The sequence below is a fragment of the Oncorhynchus kisutch genome, linkage group LG21 (genome assembly GCF_002021735.2).
Source record: "Oncorhynchus kisutch isolate 150728-3 linkage group LG21, Okis_V2, whole genome shotgun sequence".
NCBI lineage: Eukaryota > Metazoa > Chordata > Actinopteri > Salmoniformes > Salmonidae > Oncorhynchus > Oncorhynchus kisutch.
The window spans coordinates 1,974,146-1,997,229 of NC_034194.2; the positions used below are offsets into that span (position 1 = coordinate 1,974,146).

General features: G+C 42.2%; 1 protein-coding gene across 1 annotated transcript in view; it reads left to right on the forward strand.

Annotated features, from left to right (window-relative positions):
- Positions 1–21,587, forward strand: part of LOC109876269 (prolyl endopeptidase) — a 54,391-nt gene extending 32,804 nt beyond the window's left edge. The window contains exons 9-15 of the mRNA XM_020468719.2: positions 2,596–2,793; positions 4,704–4,807; positions 5,569–5,705; positions 11,229–11,323; positions 17,322–17,453; positions 17,680–17,836; positions 20,245–21,587. Of these exons, the coding sequence (XP_020324308.2) occupies positions 2,596–2,793; positions 4,704–4,807; positions 5,569–5,705; positions 11,229–11,323; positions 17,322–17,453; positions 17,680–17,836; positions 20,245–20,539 (1,118 nt within the window). The 3' untranslated portion in view covers positions 20,540–21,587. The remainder of the gene's footprint in view (positions 1–2,595; positions 2,794–4,703; positions 4,808–5,568; positions 5,706–11,228; positions 11,324–17,321; positions 17,454–17,679; positions 17,837–20,244) is intronic.
- Positions 21,588–23,084: the final 1,497 nt, after the last annotated feature.

The window sequence follows — 23,084 nt, forward strand, 5'->3', positions numbered from 1 at the left end:
GAATATAGTAATGACTTGCATTACTAAATTATATTACACAGCTTTTTAATACATATCATTATAACCAAATGTAGCCTATTAATTGCTGAATATAGAGAGAAGGTAGGCAACCCTGTTCCGGGAGTGCAGCAGGTACTGCAGGATTTTGTCCCAACTAGGAACCACATTGAGCTACTGAGTTAATGTGGCAGTTCAGTGATTTCCTAAATTCAACACACCTAAACTAAATGCATGCTCTTCAACCGATCGCTGCCTGTACCTGCCCGCCTGTCTAACATCACTACTCTGGACGGCTCAGACTTAGAATACATGGACAATAACAAATACCTAGGTGTCTGGTTAGACTGTAAACTCTCCTTCCAGACCCTCATCAAACATCTCCAATCCAAAGTTAAATCTCGAATTGGCTTCCTATTTCGCAACAAAGCATCCTTCACTCATGCTGCCAAACATACCCTTGTAAAACTGACCACCCTACCAATCCTCAACTTCGGTGATGTCATTTACAAAATAGCCTCCAATACCCTACTCAACAAATTGGATGCAGTCTATCACAGTGCAATCCGTTTTATCACCAAAGCCCCATATACTACCCACCATTGCGACCTGTAGGCTCTCGTTGGCTGGACCTCGCTTCATACTCGTCGCCAAACCCACTGGCTCCATGTCATCTACAAGACCCTGCTAGGTAAAGTCCCCCCTTATCTCAGCTCACTTTTCACCATAGCATCGCCCACCTGTAGCACACGCTCCAGCAGGTATATCTCTCTGGTCACCCCCAAAACTTTCTTTGGCCGCCTCTCCTTCCAGTTCTCTGCTCCCAATGACTGGAACGAAGTACAAAAATCTCTGAAACTGGAAACACTTATCTCCCTCACTAGCTTTGAGCACCAACTGTCAGAGCAGCTCACAGATTACTGCACCTGTACATAGCCCACCTATAATTTAGCCCAAACAGCTACCTCCCTACTGTATTTATTTATTTATTTTGCTCCTTTGCACCCCATTATTTTTATTTCTACTTTGCACATTCTTCCACTGCAAATCTACCATTCCAGCGTTTTACTTGCTATATTGTATTTACTTTGCCACCAATGGCCTTTTTTTGCCTTTACCTCCCTTATCTCACCTCATTTGCTCAAATCGTATATAGACTTGTTTATACTGTATTATTGTCTGTATGTTTGTTTTACTCCATGTGTAACTCTGTGTCGTTGTATGTGTCGAACTGCTTTGCTTTATCTTGGCCAGGTCGCAATTGTAAATGAGAACTTGTTCTCAACTCTCCTACCTGGTTATTAAATAAAGGTGAAATAAATCAAATGGAAAAATAAAACACCTGGTCTTCCAGGGTTGCCTACCTCTGCTATAGGTCCTGCATTTAAGAACTACACCTTGTCCAGGCAAGTAGAAATTCTGTTCGGGCCAGTAGAGTTTTGGCTGACTGGGCCAGTGAGAAAAGTTCATGTTGGACTCTGGCATGTTTCATTGCAGCCAGGTATCGAACTGACTGAATAAAGTCGATCTCATATATCCTTTCCAGTCATAAATCATACAACTTAGTTATATATTCATGGTATCGTATATAAAGCAAAGATCTCGTTTGTATTTTCGATATGAAGTCCTTTCCAGACAGTGGCGTTAAAGTGAGTGAATCGTCAGTAGCCTACTGAATTGCATCGGTAAGAGCTGTTCATTTGGCTCCCAAATTTGCATACTGGTAGGCTTTTTGCCAATTAATCTGCAGATAAATGATGAAAACATTAGATGACGATGGTGAATCCTCCTCGCTGCAGGAACAATATGTAGGCTGGTGGAGAGAGAGCCTCACTCTGGTCCAAAATATAATATAAGAAAACAGATTGAATTGTTTTAAAAGCTAATGATACTTATATGATATTTTCAAAGATATTGATCTAGTGATTTAATGAAAAGGTTGACAATAAGAGTAGTCCACTGCTGCTTTCTGTGTAGTAAAGGCCATGATTAACACCTGCTTCATTATTCAATCAGTCCTGCATGGCAGGTAGCTGAGAAAATGCCTCTTAAAAGGAAGCTTGAAGCCTGCAGTCCAAATTCAAATTTCAATGTACCAGAGGCCACCAAAATAGTGCCTGTTCTGCAACAAAAAAAATGACCGGGGGAGCCAGGCTGGCTACTTTTTCTATTTGGCTGGCTACTCCATGTGCTTGTGGAAAACACTGTCAATGTCAGTGGAAATAATAAAATCATTGCATATGAACTACTTATTATTTAGATATCTTACATTCAATAAACCAATCTTGACATGGGTAGCTGCCAGATTGACAGAGGTATTCAGGGGAGTTAAAGGGACATAAATTAAGTGATTTACATTAACCACACTACGGGACATAATATGCGTTCCATGTCCTCTGTTGCTAATTATGACAGGGAGGACTGGAGCATTACCAGACCGACAGTCAGTCTCTATTGGTTTTGATCAGGTCCTCAGTAAATAACAAATGCTATATACTCTCTAGGAGTATTCTGTTATCCACATGATCATGGTTTTTAAAAATGTCGATTGTTTGACTAACCCTTCTTGCGCTCTCTCTCATTCACTCCCTCTCCCAGTGTTTGCCACCTGTACCTACTCCAGCCTCCTGTTCGTGTGTTTCCTGCACGATGTGAAGAACGTCCTTAAGATGTACCGTCTGAACTCGGGGGAGGAGCTCAGGACCTTCCCCCTGGATGTGGGCTCTGTGGTGGGCTTCACCGGACGCAAGAGGGACTCTGAGATCTTCTACTACTTCACCTCCTTCCTCTCGCCAGGTAGGCTAAAATCTGAAGTCTTGGTTGAATCTTGTCACCGTGTTTGAATATACATTTCTAAAGGCATCCCAAAAAACCTTCTCAGTTAAATGTTGACTAAAGAGTAGGCCTACCTGGCAGACTGATATCATGATGATTTGTTTCAATGACAGGGCATTTGTTTTGGAAACTCTGCCATCACATGTAGCCTACACTGTACAGTACAAAAACACAGCTAAAAATGAATGGAACTACAGTGCATTCGGACAGTATTCAGACCCCTTGACTTTTCCACATTTTGTTACATTACAGCCTTATTCTAAAATGGATTCAATAGTTTTTTTTCCATCAATCTACACACAATACCCCATAATGCAAAGCAAAAACAGGTTTTAATAAAAAAAAAAATAATAATTGAAATCACATTTACACAAGTATTCTGATCCTTTACTCAGTATGTTGTTGAAGGACCTTTGGCAGCGACTACAGCCTCAAGTTTTCTTGGGTATGACACAACAAGCTTGGCACACCTGTATTTGGGGAGTTTCTCCCATTCTTCTCTGCAGATCCTATCAAGCTCTGTCAGGTTGGATGGGGAGTGTCGCTGCACAGCTATTTACAGATCTCCAGAGATATTTGAATGGGTTCAAGTCCATGCTCTGGCTGATCTTTCTCAGATATAGGACAGACACTTCAGAACAAACTTCCTTCAGCTTTTTTGGGGGGGGCTTTCTGTTGTTCCATGTAGTGAATATGTTATGCAATACGTTTGTATGGGCTAATACCAGTAATGGCAAATTCAATATTTCCATTCCATATTTTTTGTATCTATTTTTTTGATACCTTAAGATTTCTTAAAATTCAAAATAATAATAACTAAATGATGCTTGTTTTGACCATGTTAAAACAATTCCATATGTTAGCTTAGACCCCCCCCCCCCTCCCCCGAATAAAAACTCTGAAACTTAGAAAAACAAAAACAGGAAAACTAAATTTACCAAAAGATAAAACTGCTTTCATAGTGTACTACAACTGTAGAGTGACTTCAAAATCCCTAAAAATAACACCCTTTTTATTTTATATAAAAAAAAATGGTTTGTTCGGAATGAATCCAGGCACATTATGGGACACAGGTCAGGACATTATCGCTGCTCAGCGGCACAAAATTGGTTCGACCAAATCATGTGCTGGTGCCGTCAACTGAAAAAGTTGGTGCCACCAGTGAATCAGACACAGACAGACAAAAACACACACACACACACACACACACACACACACACACACACACACACACACACACACACACACACACACACACACACACACACACACACACACACACACACACACACACACACACACTGTGGTGGGCCTCAGCAGATGCAATAAGGACTCTGAGATCTTCTACTACAGAGTGACGCGGCGATCTAAGGCACTGCATCTCAGTGCTAGAGGAGCCATTACAGACCCTGGTTCGATACCAGGCTGTATCACAACCGGCTGTGATTGGGAGTCCCATAGGGCGGCGCACAATTGGCCCAGCGTTGTTAGGGTTTGGCCGAGGTAGGTCATCATTGTAAATAAGAATTTGTTCTTAACTGACTTGCCTAACTAAATAAAGGTTAAATAAAATAAATGAAATGCTGCTTCACCTCCTTCCTCGCGTCACGTAGGCTATCATATTTCCCTCAATTCTGAGTTAGAGACCGATACACATGCATACACACACACAGATGTTCTACTGCTTCACCTCCTTCCTCTTGCCAGATACCCCCCCCCCCCACCCACCCCACACACACACACACTTTCTACTATTTCACCCCCTTCCTCTCTCTTGTAATGTACAAATGTAATTCAGATGTGATTTTTCTACAAATAAACTGAATCTGAAAAAGATAAAATGACCTGTCCCTCCTCTCTGTTCCGTCCAGCCGTTATCTATCACTGTGACCTGACCAAGGAGCCCCTGCATCCCCACGTGTTCCGGGAAGTCACCGTCAAGGGCTTTGACCCCTCTGACTACCAGACCACTCAGGTGAGATACCTACCATATTACATGTACATGATGACCCTTCAAAGGATGGTATCCTTTTACATAATGTGCCAATGAAAAAGAAAGTGGATTTAATTGACCAACATTTCGGCTAAAGATGAAACGTTGGTCAAATATATCCACCCGAATGAGAGATGAGTGTGCAGCCTTTTCCTATGTATAGTGTATCTTCTGTTAGTCAGCACCTCACCTAAAGGGTGTGTTCTTTATTTGATTTACTTTGTGCTTTTCTTTACTAACACAAATCACCAGAATTGACTGATTGGTTGTGTGTGGTTTGTCACTTCAACAAACCTCTGTGTATATACGGAGTGTACAAAACATTAGGAACACCTAATATTGCATTGCACCTCGTTTTGCCCTCAAAACAGCCTAAATTCGTCGAGGCATGGACTACAAGGTGTTAGCTGGATGTCCTTTGGGTGGTTGACCATTCTTGATACGCACGGAAAACTCTTGAGTGTGAAAAATCCAGCAGCGTTGCAGTTCTTGACACAAACTTCTACCATACTCTGTTCAAAGGGACTTAAATATTTGGTCTAGCCCATTCACCCTCTGAATGGCACACATATACAATCCATGTCTCAATTGTTTCATAGCTTAAAATCTTTCTTTAATCTTTCTCCTTCCCTTCTACACTGATTGAAATGGATTCATGGGATCATAGTGTTCTCCTGGATTTACCGGGTCAATCTGTCATGGAAAGAGGATGTTTTCTGCACTCAGTGTGTATCTGTCTCCAGGTATTCTACCCCAGTAAGGACGGGGTAGAGATCCCCATGTTTATTGTCCATAAGAAGGGCTTGAAGCTGGACGGCTCTCACCCAGCCTTCCTCTACGGCTACGGAGGGTTCAACATCTCCATCACTCCCAGCTACAGGTACAACCACAAGTCACACTGCTAGCTACAGGTGAAACCACAAGTCATACTGTTAGCCACAGGTAAAACCACAAGTCACACTGATATCTACAGGTACAACCACAAGTCACACTGCTAGCTACAGGTGAAACCACAAGTCATACTGTTAGCCACAGGTAAAACCACAAGTCACACTGATATCTACAGGTGAAACCACAAGTCATACTGTTAGCCACAGGTAAAACCACAAGTCACACTGATATCTACAGGTACAACCACAAGTCACACTGCTAGCTACAGGTGAAACCACAAGTCATACTGTTAGCCACAGGTAAAACTACAAGTCATACTGTTAGCCACAGGTAAAACCACAAGTCACACTGCTAGCTACAGGTGAAACCACAAGTCATACTTGTTAGCCACAGGTAAAACTACAAGTCATACTGTTAGCCACAGGTAAAACCACAAGTCACACTGCTAGCTACAGGTGAAACCACAAGTCATACTTGTTAGCCACAGGTAAAACTACAAGTCATACTGTTAGCCACAGGTAAAACCACAAGTCATACTGTTAGCCACAGGTAAAACCACAAGTCATACTGTTAGCCACAGGTAAAACCACAAGTCACACTGATATCTACAGGTACAACCACAAGTCACACTGATATCTACAGGTACAACCACAAGTAATACCTGTGTTTCCCATATGCGCCGTTCGTCGGCTAAATAGACGATAACAGACTCATTGCTCTGCTAGCTACTTTTTCCACTTCATTAAGATGGTCATACCAAAATATGTAAAAAATTATTTGATACCATTTTGAATTTGGGCTTTATTACTATTGCGTTGAATAACACATTCATAAATGTAAAAACAGACCGTCTCTAAAACAAATTAAACTAGGTTTTAAAGTGTCTGTCCTATATCTAGGAGTGATATGTGACCCATTGTAACTTGATGAGTCATGTGAAAGAAATTGCTATAGCCACATCTAGCTAAGTAGATGGGTCTCTATTGTTTAGACCTGGTCACATGTTCATGAAATACAACAGATGTCCGTCATCACCCCCAGATGCACCTGGCTAACTTGATGGGTCATGTAATCATCTGCAGAAGTGGAGTCTTCTGTTTAGACATGTAAGTTAGCAAGCTAGCTAAACAATGAACCATAAATCCCAACCCATACGGTACTAGCAATACAAAGTGATTGTCATAGCCAGCCAACATGCGTGAAATGCTATATGAATCTGTAGGTAGCTAACGCTAACCAACTATGTTCGATGTAAGTTAGCTAGCTAATATTAGGCTATAAATAGCAATTCAAATGGATTTCTGCTATATGAATAATATTACCACACAGGTCATACATGTAACATTAGCTAGTGAACTAGCCAGCTAACAGTACGCTATAACTTTGCAATGAAAAAGAGTTTCTGACGAAAGTAGGAAATTCCACAGATTTCAAAACTGAGTCGACTTCTTCCATGAGAATAACACTGTTGATCATTGTTTATTCCCCATTACTGTCATCAGAAGACTACAATGTCTGGTTCAAATATATAATCAGGGATTTCCTCATCGTCTAATTCATTTTCAGAGTCCGAGAGAGTCAGCATGGCATGATTGTCCTCCAGAAAGTAGTCCATCACAACTTTTCCCCTCTGACCTTTGTTGATAGCGACTTCTTCCATGAGAATAACACTGTTGATCATTGTTTATTCCCCATTACTGTCATCAGAAGACTACAATGTCTGTTTCAAATATATAATCAGGGATTTCCTCATCGTCTAATTCATTTTCAGAGTCCGAGAGAGTCAGCATGGCATGATTGTCCTCCAGAAAGTAGTCCATCACAACTTTTCCCCTCTGACCTTTGTTGATAGCGACTTCTTCCATGAGAATAACACTGTTGATCATTGTTTATTCCCCCATTACTGTCATCAGAAGACTACAATGTCTGGTTCAAATATATAATCAGGGATTTCCTCATCGTCTAATTCATTTTCAGAGTCCGAGAGAGTCAGCATGGCATGATTGTCCTCCAGAAAGTAGTCCATCACAACTTTTCCCCTCTGACCTTTGTTGATAGCGACTTCTTCCATGAGAATAACACTGTTGATCATTGTTTATTCCCCATTACTGTCATCAGAAGACTACAATGTCTGGTTCAAATATATAATCAGGGATTTCCTCATCGTCTAATTCATTTTCAGAGTCCGAGAGAGTCAGCATGGCATGATTGTCCTCCAGAAAGTAGTCCATCACAACTTTTCCCCTCTGACCTTTGTTGATAGCGCCTGATAAATTCAGGGCAGCAATGTTATTGAGAGCAGTAGCAACACTTGCAGTTCTCCACATCTTTCAAAAAAGCCACGGTAGCAAGGATTATCTACACATATGAGAAGCTCATGTTAAAGACATAAGATGCTACATGGCAGACCAATCTGAACTCATCTCTCAGCATGTCCAGCCCATCCATTCTCTCAGCCAATCATGGCTAGCGGGAAGGTTCCTGACTTTTTCGTTGGCCAAACCAACTAGGTATGTAATTTAACAATTGTATTCGCACATGTTCCAGAAGGCATTTCTGCCCAAAAGCACATTTTGATGATTTAAAAAAAAAAGTGAAAATGCCTCTCCTGTGAAGTAGTAACGTGCGACATACACCTAGGTTCTTGAAACGGGTCACATATAATAAAGCTCAGGAAATATTTAGTTGTTGTTGGCAGAAAACTACTTCCATACTTCCATTCATTTTAAAAAACAGTACCGGGTTACCATCAGACGAGTTCTGTGACTGTTGTGAGGGTTGTCGAGCAAAACGGAATACACCATTTTGTTTGTGAGAGTCTCATCTTTTCTTAGTGGCCAAACCGCTCGGCATTACAGACGTTTTTTTGTGAGAAGACCGATTTTTGGGATTCCCGCTGGTCTGACTAACAGAGCTGTCGCTCTGCCACTTTCCACGGCAGATGCGGAAGGCCGATATAGGCGGATGTGGTGGATTGAGTCGCAAAAAACAAACTGACAGATTTTGTTAATTAGATTGTCCCATGGGTGCTTCAATAGACTCTTACCGTAATTAAAATATATTGATACAGGTTTGATTAGTATTGACAATGGAGTAGTTAAAAGCTGCTGTATCTGTATCAAAGCACCTGCTTCATTCTTCAATCATACCTGTAGGTCTATTCATGGTGCACAATCTGGCAGGGGTCTGGGGGTCCTCCCCTGAAAATGCTAGAATTTTTTTGACCATTTTCCTACAATTCTATATTGGTTCTCAACAGGGAATCTATGTTTACTTGACAGAACACAATCTTTTTTCTTAGTTTCTTCCCACAATAAACTAAATTGAAATAGCAGGCTAGAGTTAATATTTGCCATAATAGATGTAGTAAAAGGGTAGACTAGACTACTTTTTCTGACTAGATTAGTAATCTACCACCTTCCCTCAAAGTCCTACCCACAGTTATTTATTGACAGGTCTGAAACCCTACCAAATCTGTGACTCACAAATGTCCTGCCCCCTCCCACCCACAGCAATTGATTGACAGGCTAAACAGTTAAAAGTTTGGTTGACCCAAATTACAAAATTACACAATGGTTTCCTTACCCTAAAATGCGTCTGACTGCGTGGTCAATCCAACGTCTGCTTTGGCCGTGCAGCGCTTACGGTGATATAGCCTTCACAGAGCAGCACAGAGCTGATTTGAAGGAAGCTGTCAAGGAAGTAAGTTTGTGTTTATACTGGACCTTCCGCCCCCATCTACCGTCAACCAATCATGTCAATGCGGAGCTATAGGGAGCCTTCCGCATTGTTATAACATTTGGGAGGTGTACAGCGATGCAGTACAGAGCTCAATTTGGCCTCTACATGCCTCTGGAGACTCCACAATTGCGTCACACCCTCCATACTGAGCCTCCGACCACATTTTCAGATCAAGCTAAAACAGCAGCAGAGCCAATACAATACATCATTTGAAGAACAAACATTATTGTTGCAATTCATACCTTACAAGTCATATTTACAGTTTACTGCATCTCAAGAGACAGGTTTAATGTTTAGAAAATAGTCCTGATCATATAGGCCTAGGCGATATCCAAAACAACTAACACACTGAAAACATAAATCAAATCAAATCAAATTTATTTATATAGCCCTTCGTACATCAGCTGATATCTCAAAGTGCTGTACAGAAACCCAGCCTAAAACCCCAAACAGCAAGCAATGCAGGTGGAGAAGCACGGTGGCTAGGAAAAACTCCCTAGAAAGGCCAATACCTAGGAAGAAACCTAGAGAGGAACCAGGCTATGTGGGGTGGCCAGTCCTCTTCTGGCTGTGCCGGGTGGAGATTATAACAGAACATGGTCAAGATGTTCAATGTTCATAAATGACCAGCATGGTCGAATAATAATAAGGCAGAACAGTTGAAACTAGAGCAGCAGCACAGTCAGGTGGAAGTTGAAACTGGAGCAGCAGCATGGCCAGGTAGACTGGGGACAGCAAGGAGTCATCATGTCAGGTAGTCCTGGGGCATGGTCCTAGGGCTCAGGTCAGTTGAAACTGGAACAGCAGCATGGCCAGGTGGACTGGGGACAGCAAGGAGTCATCATGTCAGGTAGTCCTGGGGCATGGTCCTAGGGCTCAGGTCCTCCGAGAGAGAGAAAGAAAGAGAGAAGGAGAGAATTAGAGAACGCACACTTAGATTCACACAGGACACCGAATAGGACAGGAGAAGTACTCCAGATATAACAAACTGACCCCAGCCCCCCGACACATAAACTACTGCAGCATAAATACTGGAGGCTGAGACAGGAGGGGTCAGGAGACACTGTGGCCCCATCCGAGGACACCCCCGGACAGGGCCAAACAGGAAGGATAAATGTTCAGTCATTTGAATTGGAAAGTCATGTTTTTCTGTTCAATACCTCAACTCATTTTACCAATCTGGGAGCTAAAGTTGTGAAAGTATTCAATAATTTAGCTGTGTATTTCGGATAGAATCAAGGCATTAGAATGAACCAGAGGCCACCAAATTAGAGCTTGCTCTGCAATCTTTTCCCCCTAGAACTCACTGGTTGGCTACTTTTTCTATTTGGCTGTTATACTGGTAGCTACAGGTACAACCACATGTAACACTGCTAGCCACACATTTCATGAAGCCCCCGACGAACAGTTCTTGTGCTGACGTTGCTCCCAAAGGCAGTTTGAAACTTGGTAGTTTCAGATGATTTTATCTGCGCTACATCACTCGGTGGTCCCTTTCTGTGGCCTACCAGAAATAGCTGAATCCGCTAGTTTGAAGGTGTGTCCACATACAGCATTTTGGTTCATCGTTCAGCACTACCTTGACTACTACAGATGTATTGTTGACATGTAAGGCTGTTTAAGGTAACATTATTAGCAAGCAATGTTTCCATTTACCGTCTTTTTGAGGAGTATCATATCTTGGCCCTTCTACACAATGCTTTCTATCTACCTTGACTTGTTTAGACAAGAGTAAATTAAGTAACAGGATGTTAAATGTTGTTTTTTCCAGTGTATCACGGCTGATCTTTGTCCGACACATGGGAGGAGTCCTGGCGGTAGCCAACATCAGAGGAGGAGGGGAGTATGGAGAGACCTGGCACAAAGGTAACACAGACACAGGTTGCCAGTCACTTGAGAGAAGAGGACTCCGGTTATAAATTCCAGACCTGCCAACATGCACTAATTTTGCCTACCAACTACGCTCTGTCCATGTATGCAGGTACGCGATCCGAGATAAAAGTACGCAGAAATTAATTTTTTTACATTTGAAGAAAAAATAAATCCGCTGAGTAAATCTAACATCCCGGTTCTCGAGCTGCAACACACAGACATGTACGGAGTTTGTGTCAACGGACATGGAGATGAATACATCATTATTGGACGTAGCTACCCCGTCTGCCCCGCCTCCTGTTTGATGTGATGCTGAGTTTGCCGACTGTCAGCTGTGCGTAAACACATGGACAAATCCCTTTTCGACTCCGTGTGTTGTGGAAAGGTTGTTAATTGTTTCAAGCTAACGTTAGCGAACATAAGATGGACATTCAGTGGGCTCTAAAGAGCCAGCAGTTCACTTGCATTTGCTAGTGAAAGAAATGAAATACAAATATGAAAAGTAACTGGTCGCATTTGTGTGAGTGTGATATACATTTAATTCTGCGTCCCATTAGTTGTATTTTCCACGTAACATTACAACGATCACGCAACCTGATAAGACTGTAACTGTAGTTGTGAACCACGTCACAAAAAGCATTACAAAAGTATAATAAAAAATAAGTTGGGAGTTTAGAAGACTGTGTGATGGAGAATGAATGAGTGTCCGGTATTAGCTATAGAAGCAATGCTTCTAAAATGCCTTTGCTCTAGATTTGAGATTTTATCAATTAAAAAAAATCTGAAATGATGTATGCACTGTAAAGAAATACAATAGGCACCTTTACATAGGCTGAAACACCGGACTCTTCCAGCGAACAGCGTTCAGATTCCCTTTGCGGTAACCTACTGAACAGCGTTCAGATTCCCTTTGCGCTAGCCTACTGAACAGCGTTCAGATTCCCTTTGCGCTAGCCTACTGAACAGCGTTCAGATTCCCTTTGCGCTAGCCTATTGAACAGCGTTCAGATTCCCTTTGCGCTAGCCTACTGAACAGCGTTCAGATTCCCTTTGCGCTAGCCTACTGAACAGCGTTCAGATTCCCTTTGCGCTAGCCTACTGAACAGCGTTCAGATTCCCTTTGCGCTAGCCTACTGAACAGCGTTCAGATTCCCTTTGCGCTAGCCTATTGAACAGCGTTCAGATTCCCTTTGCGCTAGCCTATTGAACAGCGTTCAGATTCCCTTTGCGCTAGCCTACTGAACAGCGTTCAGATTCCCTTTGCGCTAGCCTATTGAACAGCGTTCAGATTCCCTTTGCGCTAGCCTATTGAACAGCGTTCAGATTCCCTTTGCGCTAGCCTACTGAACAGCGTTCAGATTCCCTTTGCGCTAGCCTACTTAAGCTCTGTGTAGCCAGTTTGCTGTCTGTGTCGATGCAATGATTTGTTTTTGTTTTTATGTTTTGAAAATGATTTTGTTTTTAGTGTTGATTAGGAACCGTGTCTAAAAAGACAATACTTGTGAGCTGGCCCTAGTGATTGGCCCTGTTTGAGAGGTGACAAGCGTTCCTCTACTATAGAGACTTGGGGGCATGTGCTAAGAAAAACGTTATAGATAATTATCTCCATTCTACACTGTACATGTAATAGAATAAACATATAGGCAATCTGTGCTAATTCCACAAAACATATATTTATTTGAAATGTTCTGTAGTCTTTTATTAACGTAAATACCTTTTCAGAGGACTGAACCAGGTGTGATCCAAAATGTTTGTCTAAGCTGATGTGCTGATGAAAAACAAGTAAGCATAGGTCCCATGCAATAACAAAATGAGCAGCTACTTTAGCAAATCATTGGTATTGCAGCCAGTCAGTAAAGCGATGTCAGACGATGAGAGTGAGGGAACTGAGAGAAACAGACAGAGCAGCAGCAGTAACCCCGAACCCTACAAAGTAGAGTGCATGCGCCTCAAAGTTCCTTTCTCGATACCAGGAGAAGTGGTCATGCTTAATGCAATCCAAGCTATCATATCATGCATGTTGACATTAGTCATCAAGGAAGCTCAGGTAAGTGCTTACATATAAGGATGCTAAATTATTTGATCCTAAGATATACAGTTGAAGTCGGAAGTTTATCAGTTTGTGATTTTGTTGTCAGCACATTCAACTATGTAAAGAAAAAGTATTTAATAAGAATATTTCATTCATTCAGATCTAGGATGTGTTATTTTAGTGTTCCCTTTATTTTTTTGAGCAGTGTATATATTTGTAATTATGACAATTACAACGATACTGAATGAATAATGAACACTTTTATTTTAACTTAATATAATGCATAAATAAAATTGAAACATGTTCAAATTGGTTTAAATAATGCAAAAACACAGTGTTTTGTAGAAGAAAGTAAAAGTGCAATATTTGCCATGTAAAAAAGCGAACATTTAAGTTCCTCATGAGAACATGAGAACATATGACATGAGTCTTCAATATTCCCAGTTAAGAAGTTTTAGGTTGTAGTCATAGGAATTATAGGATTATTTCTCTCTATGCCATTTGTATTTCGTATATCTTTGACTATTGGATGTTCTTGTAGACACTATAGTATTGCCAGCCTAATCTCGGGAGTTGATAGGCTTGAAGTCATAAACAGCACTGTGCTTCAAGCATTGCGAAGAGCTGCTGGCAAAAGCAGGAAAGTGCTGTTTGAATGAATGATTACAAGCCTGCTGCTGCCTACCACTGCTCTATCAAATATCAAATCAGACTTAATTATAATATAATAAACACACAGAAATACGAGCCTTGGGTCATTAATATGGTAAAATCCAGAAACTATCATCTCGAATATAATATAATAATATATATAATATAATAAGAATATAGTAATATAATTTCGAAAACAAAACATTTATTCAATTTAAACATGTATTCTTCCAGTGAAATACGGAACCGTTCCGTATTTTATCGAATGGGTGGCAACCCTGAATCTAAATATCGCTGTTACATTGCACAACCTTAAATGTTATGTCATAATTATGTAAAATTCAGGCAAATTAATTACGGTCTTTGTTAGGAAGAAATGGTCTTCACACAGTTCGAAACGAGCCAGGCGGCCCAAACTGCTGCATATATCCTGACTCTGCTTGCACTGGAACGCAAGAGAAGTGACACAATTTCCCTACTTAATATTGCCTGCTAACATGAATTTCTTTTAACTAAATATGCAGGTTTAAGAAAGGCATTGATGTTCATTGTTAGGCTTCATTGGTGCAAGGAAAGTGCTTTTTTCGCGAATGTGCTTTTGTTAAATCACCCGTTTGGCGAAGTAGGCTGTGATTCGATGATAAATTAACAGGTTGATTATATGCAACGCAGGACAAGCTAGTTAAACTAGCAACATCATCAACCACGTGTAGTCAACTAGTGATTATGTTAAGATTCATTGTTTTTTATAAGATAAGTTTAATGCTAGCTAGCAACTTACCTTGGCTCCTTGCTGCACTCGCATAACAGGTGATCAGCCTGCCACGCAGTCTCCTTGCGAATTGCAGTGTAATCGGCCATAATCGGTGTCCAAAAATGCAGATTACCGATTGTTATGAAAACTTTAAATTAACCCTAATTAATCAGCCATGCCAACCTCTAATCCAAACTGAGCAATGAATCACAGAGGCAATGAAGAGGTGTCCTTTCAGCCTGGCTACCGATGGCAGTACCGACATGGAGAATGTCAAGATGTATCCGATTGTAGTACGGCTCTTCGATGCAAGTATTGGCACGGTAGTAGTGTTATTGCTTAAGCTATGTGAATCGAGAGAGTCACAAGAAGAGCTATATTTGACATAATTGACACTGAAATGAAGAAGAGGAGCATTCTGTGATTCAATTGTGTGAGTTTTGCAGTGGATAATGTCATGCAAGGTCTGGGGAAAGGAGTGGCAGCATTTCTAAAGACCAGAAATGGAAATGTGTACTTGGTTGGTTGTGCCTGACATTTGATACACATAGCTGCAGAGAGGGCGTCGATGCAGCTCGGGGTTAATACTGAAGACTTTCTTGTAAACCATCTTTTACTATCTTGACAAGAGTAGCAAGAGGAAGGCTTCTCTGCGTGACCTACAGATCCTATGTGACACTGATGTCAGTAATATTTTGAAGCTGGTATCTACAAGATGTTTGTCCCTTGGCCAGTGTATCAACCGCCTTCTGCAGCAATGGGATCCTCTCACTTTTCTTTGCTGATGAGGTATCGGGAAACAAGACTACTGTGCCCCCAAGCTCCACAACAACAGCCACATCCTCCTCCTCGTCCTCACTTGAGCCCTCTGCTAGGCAGCCCAAGAGTTTTTCCTCCTCCTCCTCCTCCTCCACCACCACATTGCCAATACCACTGCTCAAGCCCCCAGCTGACTCTACAAAGCCCAAACCTGGCTCGACAAGCCCCCACCTGGCTCTACAAAGCCCCCACCTGTCTCCTCCGAGCCCTCACCTGGCTCCTCCGAGCCCCCATCTGAGCCCCCATCTGGCTCCTCCGAGCCCTCACCTGGTGCATCCACTGGCTCCTCCGAGCCCTCACCTGGTGCCTCCACGGGCTCCTCCGAGCCCTCACCTGGATCCTCCAAGCCCTCACCTGGCTCCTCTGGAAGCAAAGTCAACTTTAAAGATTCAACTACAGAAACTAGTGTTGTCCGTCTGCAAGCCAGACACTGTCACTACCATGATGGCAGAAACAAGTAGTGGTGTCAAGCCTACACTCTACCTGGAGAGACAAAACCAGCTTCCTGACAAGGAGCTGTCCATTGGCCAGGACACCCCCACCTACATAGGAAGCCAAGGCAAGCTGGATCTGCAGACCTTGATGTCAGAAACTTATTTTCTTCTGCAACAGACTACATGTTGCTGATATTTCCATTTGGAGATGTGCTTCTCCAGCATGCAGTGGTCGCTGACATTGCCAGCAGGCAGACTGCCAAGTTCTCATCCCGTAACTTGTTCATGGCTCTCTTTCCCTGTGTTGTTCCTGAGGGGAACCTCTGTTGATCTGGTGGAAGATGAGTTTAGACTCTATCAGGCAACAACCTTTTAAGCAGAGTCTGGTCAACATGTGAACGGATCAGGCCTGGAGAGAAATTGGCACAATGAAAAGGGGGAGCAGCCTGGTCTACTTCCACCTTCCGTCTGTGATGCTGGGGATATTGGTCATATTCCACAGCAATGCAGACTGCGAATGAATATTTAGTCTCGTTTCCAGGAACAAAACCCAGTACAGAGCCTCCCTCAGTACAGACATGCTGAGTGCCCTCGTTACCAAGGTTTCAATGATTGCCAGAGGTACCGTTTTCCACAGAAAAGTCTACCTTGATGCCCTGCTGCGTAAGGCTCAATCTGCTAACTACCAGGCAAATCTGTCTAGGAAATGACTTCCTGAACATGCAAAGGTGTCCATAGGATTTGTTCTCACCCCGTTTCCTGTCATAGCTTTTTGGTTTTTATTATGCAGAACATGTTTATATGATACTGATGCTCTGCTTCAAACATTTGTTCTTATCATATCAGAGTTTTTTTTAAAGTTATCGTGGATAAGACGTTTGTACATTTTGTGCCTAAATAACTTGTGTTAATAAACTAACGTGTGTTTAATAAAATAAAAAACTCCAAGAATAAAGGCCCTTTGTGTGTTCTTTCTAATTACATCTTGTGAGTGACTTTTACCATATGTGTAAATGGAATGCTGTCAAGAAAGACTTGATTTGGTACAATTCTATAATTGCGATCAGACTCACAAACAGCGGGGGGAAAGAAAACCCAAATTCGGCGAGTGCTAAATCTCTAATTTGCCGCGCGCGTCTGATACTCTAAAAAGTTGGACAGGGTTGGCAGGTCTGAAATTCTGTTTCTGAACTTTACACACACTCACCCGTTCTGTCTCTCTGTGTGTGTGTGTGTGTGTGTGTGTGTGTGTGTGTGTGTCTTTCTTTCTTTCTTTCTTTCTTTCTTTCTTTCCTTCTTTAGCGGGCATGCTGGCCAACAAGCAGAACTGCTTCACAGACTTCCAGTGTGCAGCAGAGTACCTCATCAAGGAGGGCTACTCATCCCCCTCCAAACTCACCATCAATGGAGGGTCCAACGGGGGCCTGCTCGTAGGTAGGGCCCGCAATGATAGCATCACTATTGTTTGTGGCTGATGCTTTTAGACAGTGAGCTCACGCCCAGTCTGAAAACTAACCCTGGCACTACCCTAACATGTTGAGATCTTCCTCAACTGTGTGTGTGTATGTCTCTTTCTGCCTGCTAACCTTTTTGGTGCGTGTCAAAATTCTCACCTGTGTGTGTGTGTGTGTGTCTCTGTCAATCCCTTTCTGTCCCCCAGCGGCATGTGTGAACCAGAGGCCGGAGCTGTTTGGCTGTGCCGTGGCCCAGGTGGGCGTCATGGACATGCTCAAGTTCCACAAGTTCACTATTGGCCACGCCTGGACCACCGACTTCGGCTGCTGCGATGTCAAGGAACAGTTTGACTGGCTCATCAAGTGAGTGCTCCTCCTTGCTCAAAACCATTCATCTTGGGGCGACAGGGGAATTAGGTTTGCAAAATGCTATCATATCATGCAATTATACCATTCATAAATTGATGTGTACCAAACATTAGGAACACCTTCGTAATATTGAGTTTCACCCCCCCTTGCCCTCAGAACAGCCTCAGTTTGTCTAGGCATGGACTCTACAGGGTGTCAAAATTGTTCCACAGGGATGCGGTCCCATGTTGGCTCCAATGGTTCCCACAGTTGTGTCACTTTGGCTGGATGTCCTTTGGGTGGTGGACTGTTCTTGATACAAACGGGAAACTGTTGAGCGTGGAAAAACCTGGTCAGTGTTGCAGTTATTGACACAAACCGGCTGCCATACCCCGTTCCAAGGCACTTAAATCTTTTGTCTTGCCCATTCACCCTCTGAATGGCACACACACAATCCATGTCTCAATTGTCTAACGGCTTAAAAATCCTTCTTTAACCGGTCTCCTCCTCTTCATCTAAACTGATTTAAGTGGATTTAACCTGTCTGGGAACGGGGTTCCGCTGGCGCCAACAGCCAGTGAAATTGCAGGGCGCCAAATTCAAACAACAGAAATCTCACAAATCAAATTTCTCAAACATACAAGTATTAGGCACCATTTTAAAGATAAAATTCTCGTTAATCCAGCCACAGTGTCTGATTTCAAAAAAGCTTTACACCGAAACGATTGTGTTAGGTCACCACCAAGTCACAGAAAAACACAGCCATTTTTCCAACCAAAGTAAGGAGTCACAAAAAGCTGAAATATAGATCAAATTAATCACTAACCTTTGATGATCTTCATCAGATGACACTCATAGGACTTCATGTTACACAATACATGTATGTTTTGTTCGATAAAGTGCATATTTATATCCAAAAATCAAATTTTACATTGACATGTTATGTTCAGTAGTCCCAAAACATGCGGTGATTTTGCAGTGAGCCACATCAATTCACAGAAATACTCATAATAAACATTGATAATAGATACAACTATTATACATGGAACTTAAGATAAACTTCTCCTTAATGCAACCGCTGTGTCAGATTTCAAAAAAACTTTACGGAAAAAGCACACCATGCAATAATCTGAGTACGGCGCTCAGAGCCCAAACCAGCCAAAGAACTATCCGCCATGTTGTGTAGTCAACAGAAGTCAGAAATAGCATTATAAATATTTACTTACCTTTGATGATCTTCATCAGAATGCACTCCCAGGAATCTCAGCTCCACAATAAATGTTTGATTTGTTCGATAAAGTTCATCATTTATGTCCATATACCTCCTTTTGTTAGGGCGTTTGGTAAAGAAATCCAAACGCGTGTGCAAGTCCAGCAGGAAAGGTCGGACGAAAACTCCAAAATGTTACATTACGGGTCATAGAAACATCAAACGAAGTATAGAATCAATCTTTAGGATGTTTTTAACATAAATCTTCAATAATGTCCCAACTGGAGAATTCCTTTGTCTATAGAAAAGCAATGGAACGCAAGCTACCTCATGTGAATGCGCTTGACCAGCTCATGGCTCTCTGGCAGACCTCCGACTCATTCCCCTCTCCTTCCCCCCTCCTTCACAGTAGAAGCCTGAAACAACGTTCTAAAGACTGTTGACATCTAGTGGAAGCCTTAGGAAGTGCAAGATGACCAATATCCCACTGTATCTTCAATAGGGGCTGAGTTGAAAAACTACAAACCTCAGATTTCCCACTTCCTGGTTGGATTTTTTCTCAGGTTTTTTTGCCTGCCATATGAGTTCTGTTATACTCACAGACATCATTCAAACAGTTTTAGAAACTTCAGTGTTTTCTATCCAATCCTACTAATAATATGCATATATTTGCATCTGGGACTGAGTAGCAGGCAGTTTACTCTGGGCACGCTTTTCATCCAAAAGTGAAAATGCTGCCCCCTATCTCAATGAAGTTAACCAGTTTTAATAGCTTTAAACTGGTTCGACCTGTTTTCACCAGTCTGTCAGGGAAAGAGCAGGTGTTCTTAATGTTTTGTATACTCAGTGTATAATCTCACAATAGGGGCTGGCATGTGTTAGTGTGAAAATGTTTGTTCAGTCTCAGTTACTTTGTCCTTGATGAAGTTTATCTGGGTGTATTTTAGCTCAAAAATAGAATCAAGCACACTGTGGGTATGATTTTTCCTCATTGACCCTGTTTTTCTGACATAACCTTCTAATCATACATGATACATCATTGAAATGTACCTTTGGCCAAGTCAATCTAATTTTTGTTCAGATATGTTGTTCTGTTCACATCCCTATTTTTTGCCTGTTAAATGATGGTCACCCACATGTAAATGTGCATTGACTTTGACCAATGCCCCAATTCTCTTTTCTGTCCCCTGATGTCTCTCTCCGCTCCCGCCAGATACTCCCCGCTGCACAACATCCACGTTCCCGAGGGCGAAGGTGTCCAGTACCCCTCAGTCCTCCTCCTCACAGGTGACCACGATGACCGCGTTGTCCCCCTGCACTCCCTCAAGTATATCGCCACACTGCAGCACGTGGTGGGCCGCTGGGCGGGCCAGAGTAACCCATTGTTCATCCACGTGGACACCAAGTCGGGCCACGGTGCCGGCAAGCCCACCAGCAAGGTCATCCAGGAGGTGGCCGACACATATGCATTCATCGCCCGCTGCCTCAACATCTCCTGGGTCAAATGAGGTGGTGGAAGACCTCCGACACATACGCCTTCATCGCCCACTGCCTCAACATCTCCTGGGTCAAATGAGGTCCATGGAGCGCTGTGGTTCTAGTTCCCCCTTCTCTCTTTCTTTGTGGAAGTATCTTTCTTATTTCACTGGTTGTCTTCTTATCACTAAGTTTTTATTCAACTGTTCCCTCCTCTAAACCTCTTTCTTTGTATATCTCTGACTTGAGCTGTAATCAATGTCAACACACTTGAACCTGTGTTTCTGGTCTGTTTCTCTCCCGCTCTGTTTCACAAATATGTATTAACCACCCCTCACTTCATACATGCTAATTTTCTATGTCCTCTTTCTCTTGTCTCTCTCCTCCCTTTCCCCCTCTCCACGCGTGTGCTTGTTTTGGGCATGCACACCAGGACAGCAGAAGTATAGTTACCGCCCTGTCTCCATCCCTCATCCTTCTGTCCCCAGTACCCTACCCCGCAGGCGACAGCCCCGGCACATAACCCCCCTCATAGCTCTTCCTCTTATTTGTCATCCTCCTCTGTGTTATACTCCATGTGTATTTTGGTTCTGATCGGATAGCCCTTGTTTGTTCAATGTCGAGAGATAGGTGATACAGGGTAGGACTTAAAACACTTAGTTATCAGCCATTAAGGTCAAAGGTTAAGGCTGCAAATGTCATCAGTAGGGGGTCATAAAATGAAACAGCCCCTAATTGGTGCAACCCCCTACACAATACAGACAATTGTATGTATTTATCATTTGGAGTGCATTTGGAAGGCTGTTGCTCAGTAAAATCACTAGGTAAATTATTTTAGCATTTAGGATTTTAACTCTTCACAGTGTTGGCGTGAATGGGTTTAGATTTAGGTTATTTTGTTGTTCTGTGGCCAGGAGGAGGGTAATGCAGAAAGAAAGTGTGTGTCCGTGTGTGTCCACATATCCTCTCAGACTGATGTTAATTTCTACCTCTTGACATGTGCTGATTGTTTATCAATTAAAGGGATATAAACAACTAACTGCAATGCCACAACTTCAATAAAAAACATTTTGAACAGTGCTTTTTTGTCCATTGTGTGATGCTCGTTACGTAATACATAGCCAATAAACTCTTAAAGTGCAGGTAAAAACGCATTCGTCCTGTTTTTTTTAATATTTCCACACTGAGGTAGAAATAACAATCAGAAATTATGATAATCGGAAGGAGAGGACCAAAGCAGTGTGAAAAGTGTTCATGATTTATTTTTATTATCAAAAAAACACTCGAACAAAGTAACAAAACAAAAGCGAACAGTTCTGTCAGGTAAGAGACAAAACAGAAAATAACTACCCACAAAACACAGGTGGGAAAAAGGGTACCTCAGTATGATTCCCAATCAGAGACAACGTTAACAGCTGCCTCTGATTGGGAACCATACTCGGCCAACAAAGAAATAGAAAACTAGAATGCCCACCCTAGTCACACCCTGACCTAACCAAATAGAGAACTAAAACGTGGGTGTGACACCCGCCGCATAACGTCACCTGCGATCGGATTATAATAGACCATGTTTGTTTATTTGAATATCCCCCCCTAGTTTTGGTGCTGGTCCCGCCCAAAAGCAAGAGAGACTGTGCAGTATGGCTACCTTTGCAGTGTTTTCCGAACAATCACTTTTGTCTGATTTGGCTGCGATTTTAAAAAATCCTAATCAACTGCCAGAGAAGTCCAGTCGAACCTCATGTACAGCACACTTTGCAAATGAGGCTAGGTACACGTGGATTTGCCAGCAGCTCCAAGCATCGCATGGATCTTGAAATCGGCAGCAGCAGCAACCATTCATGAATTGTTAATGTAGCGTGGTTCATTCTGCGTTGTGAAATAATTAGGATACTGCCACAACTGGAGGTCTGCTTGTTGGATTTATATTTGCCCTGCACACGAAGAGACAACGCACAATATGTTAACCCTTGGCTCAGTCACAGCTCTCAGGCACCTGCACACGAAGAGACAACGCACAATATGTTAACCCTTGGCTCAGTCACAGCTCTCAGGCACCTGCACACGAAGAGACAACACACAATATGTTAACCCTTGGCTCAGTCACAGCTCTCAGGCACCTGCACACGAAGAGACAACACACAATATGTTAACCCTTGGCTCAGTCACAGCTCTCAGGCACCTCGCTAGCTGAAGGTCAGGCAAAAGAGAACAGTAAGGGGGTACGGAAAAACAGATAACCCGCGATGGGCCAAACCAAAATATACTAAACTTTTACAATCAAGTGTATTTATAATATAGATATGAAAATGTGTTTGTACACAAAAATAACATTAGTTATGCAGCTGTAATTCAATTTAAAAAACACAGAATTATTATTATTATCAAATTATTAACATCCCCTCTTGACCTGGCTTATTCGAACTGGTCCTTGGTGCATAATCTAGGGGAACAACATCACACTGCTACATTACTATAGTAATGTTTATATTAGAAGTAAATGACATGCTATGGGTTGCATGCTTTGTCACAATATTGTTTGGAATGTTCTCTTGAGGACTGATGCCCGAATGAACG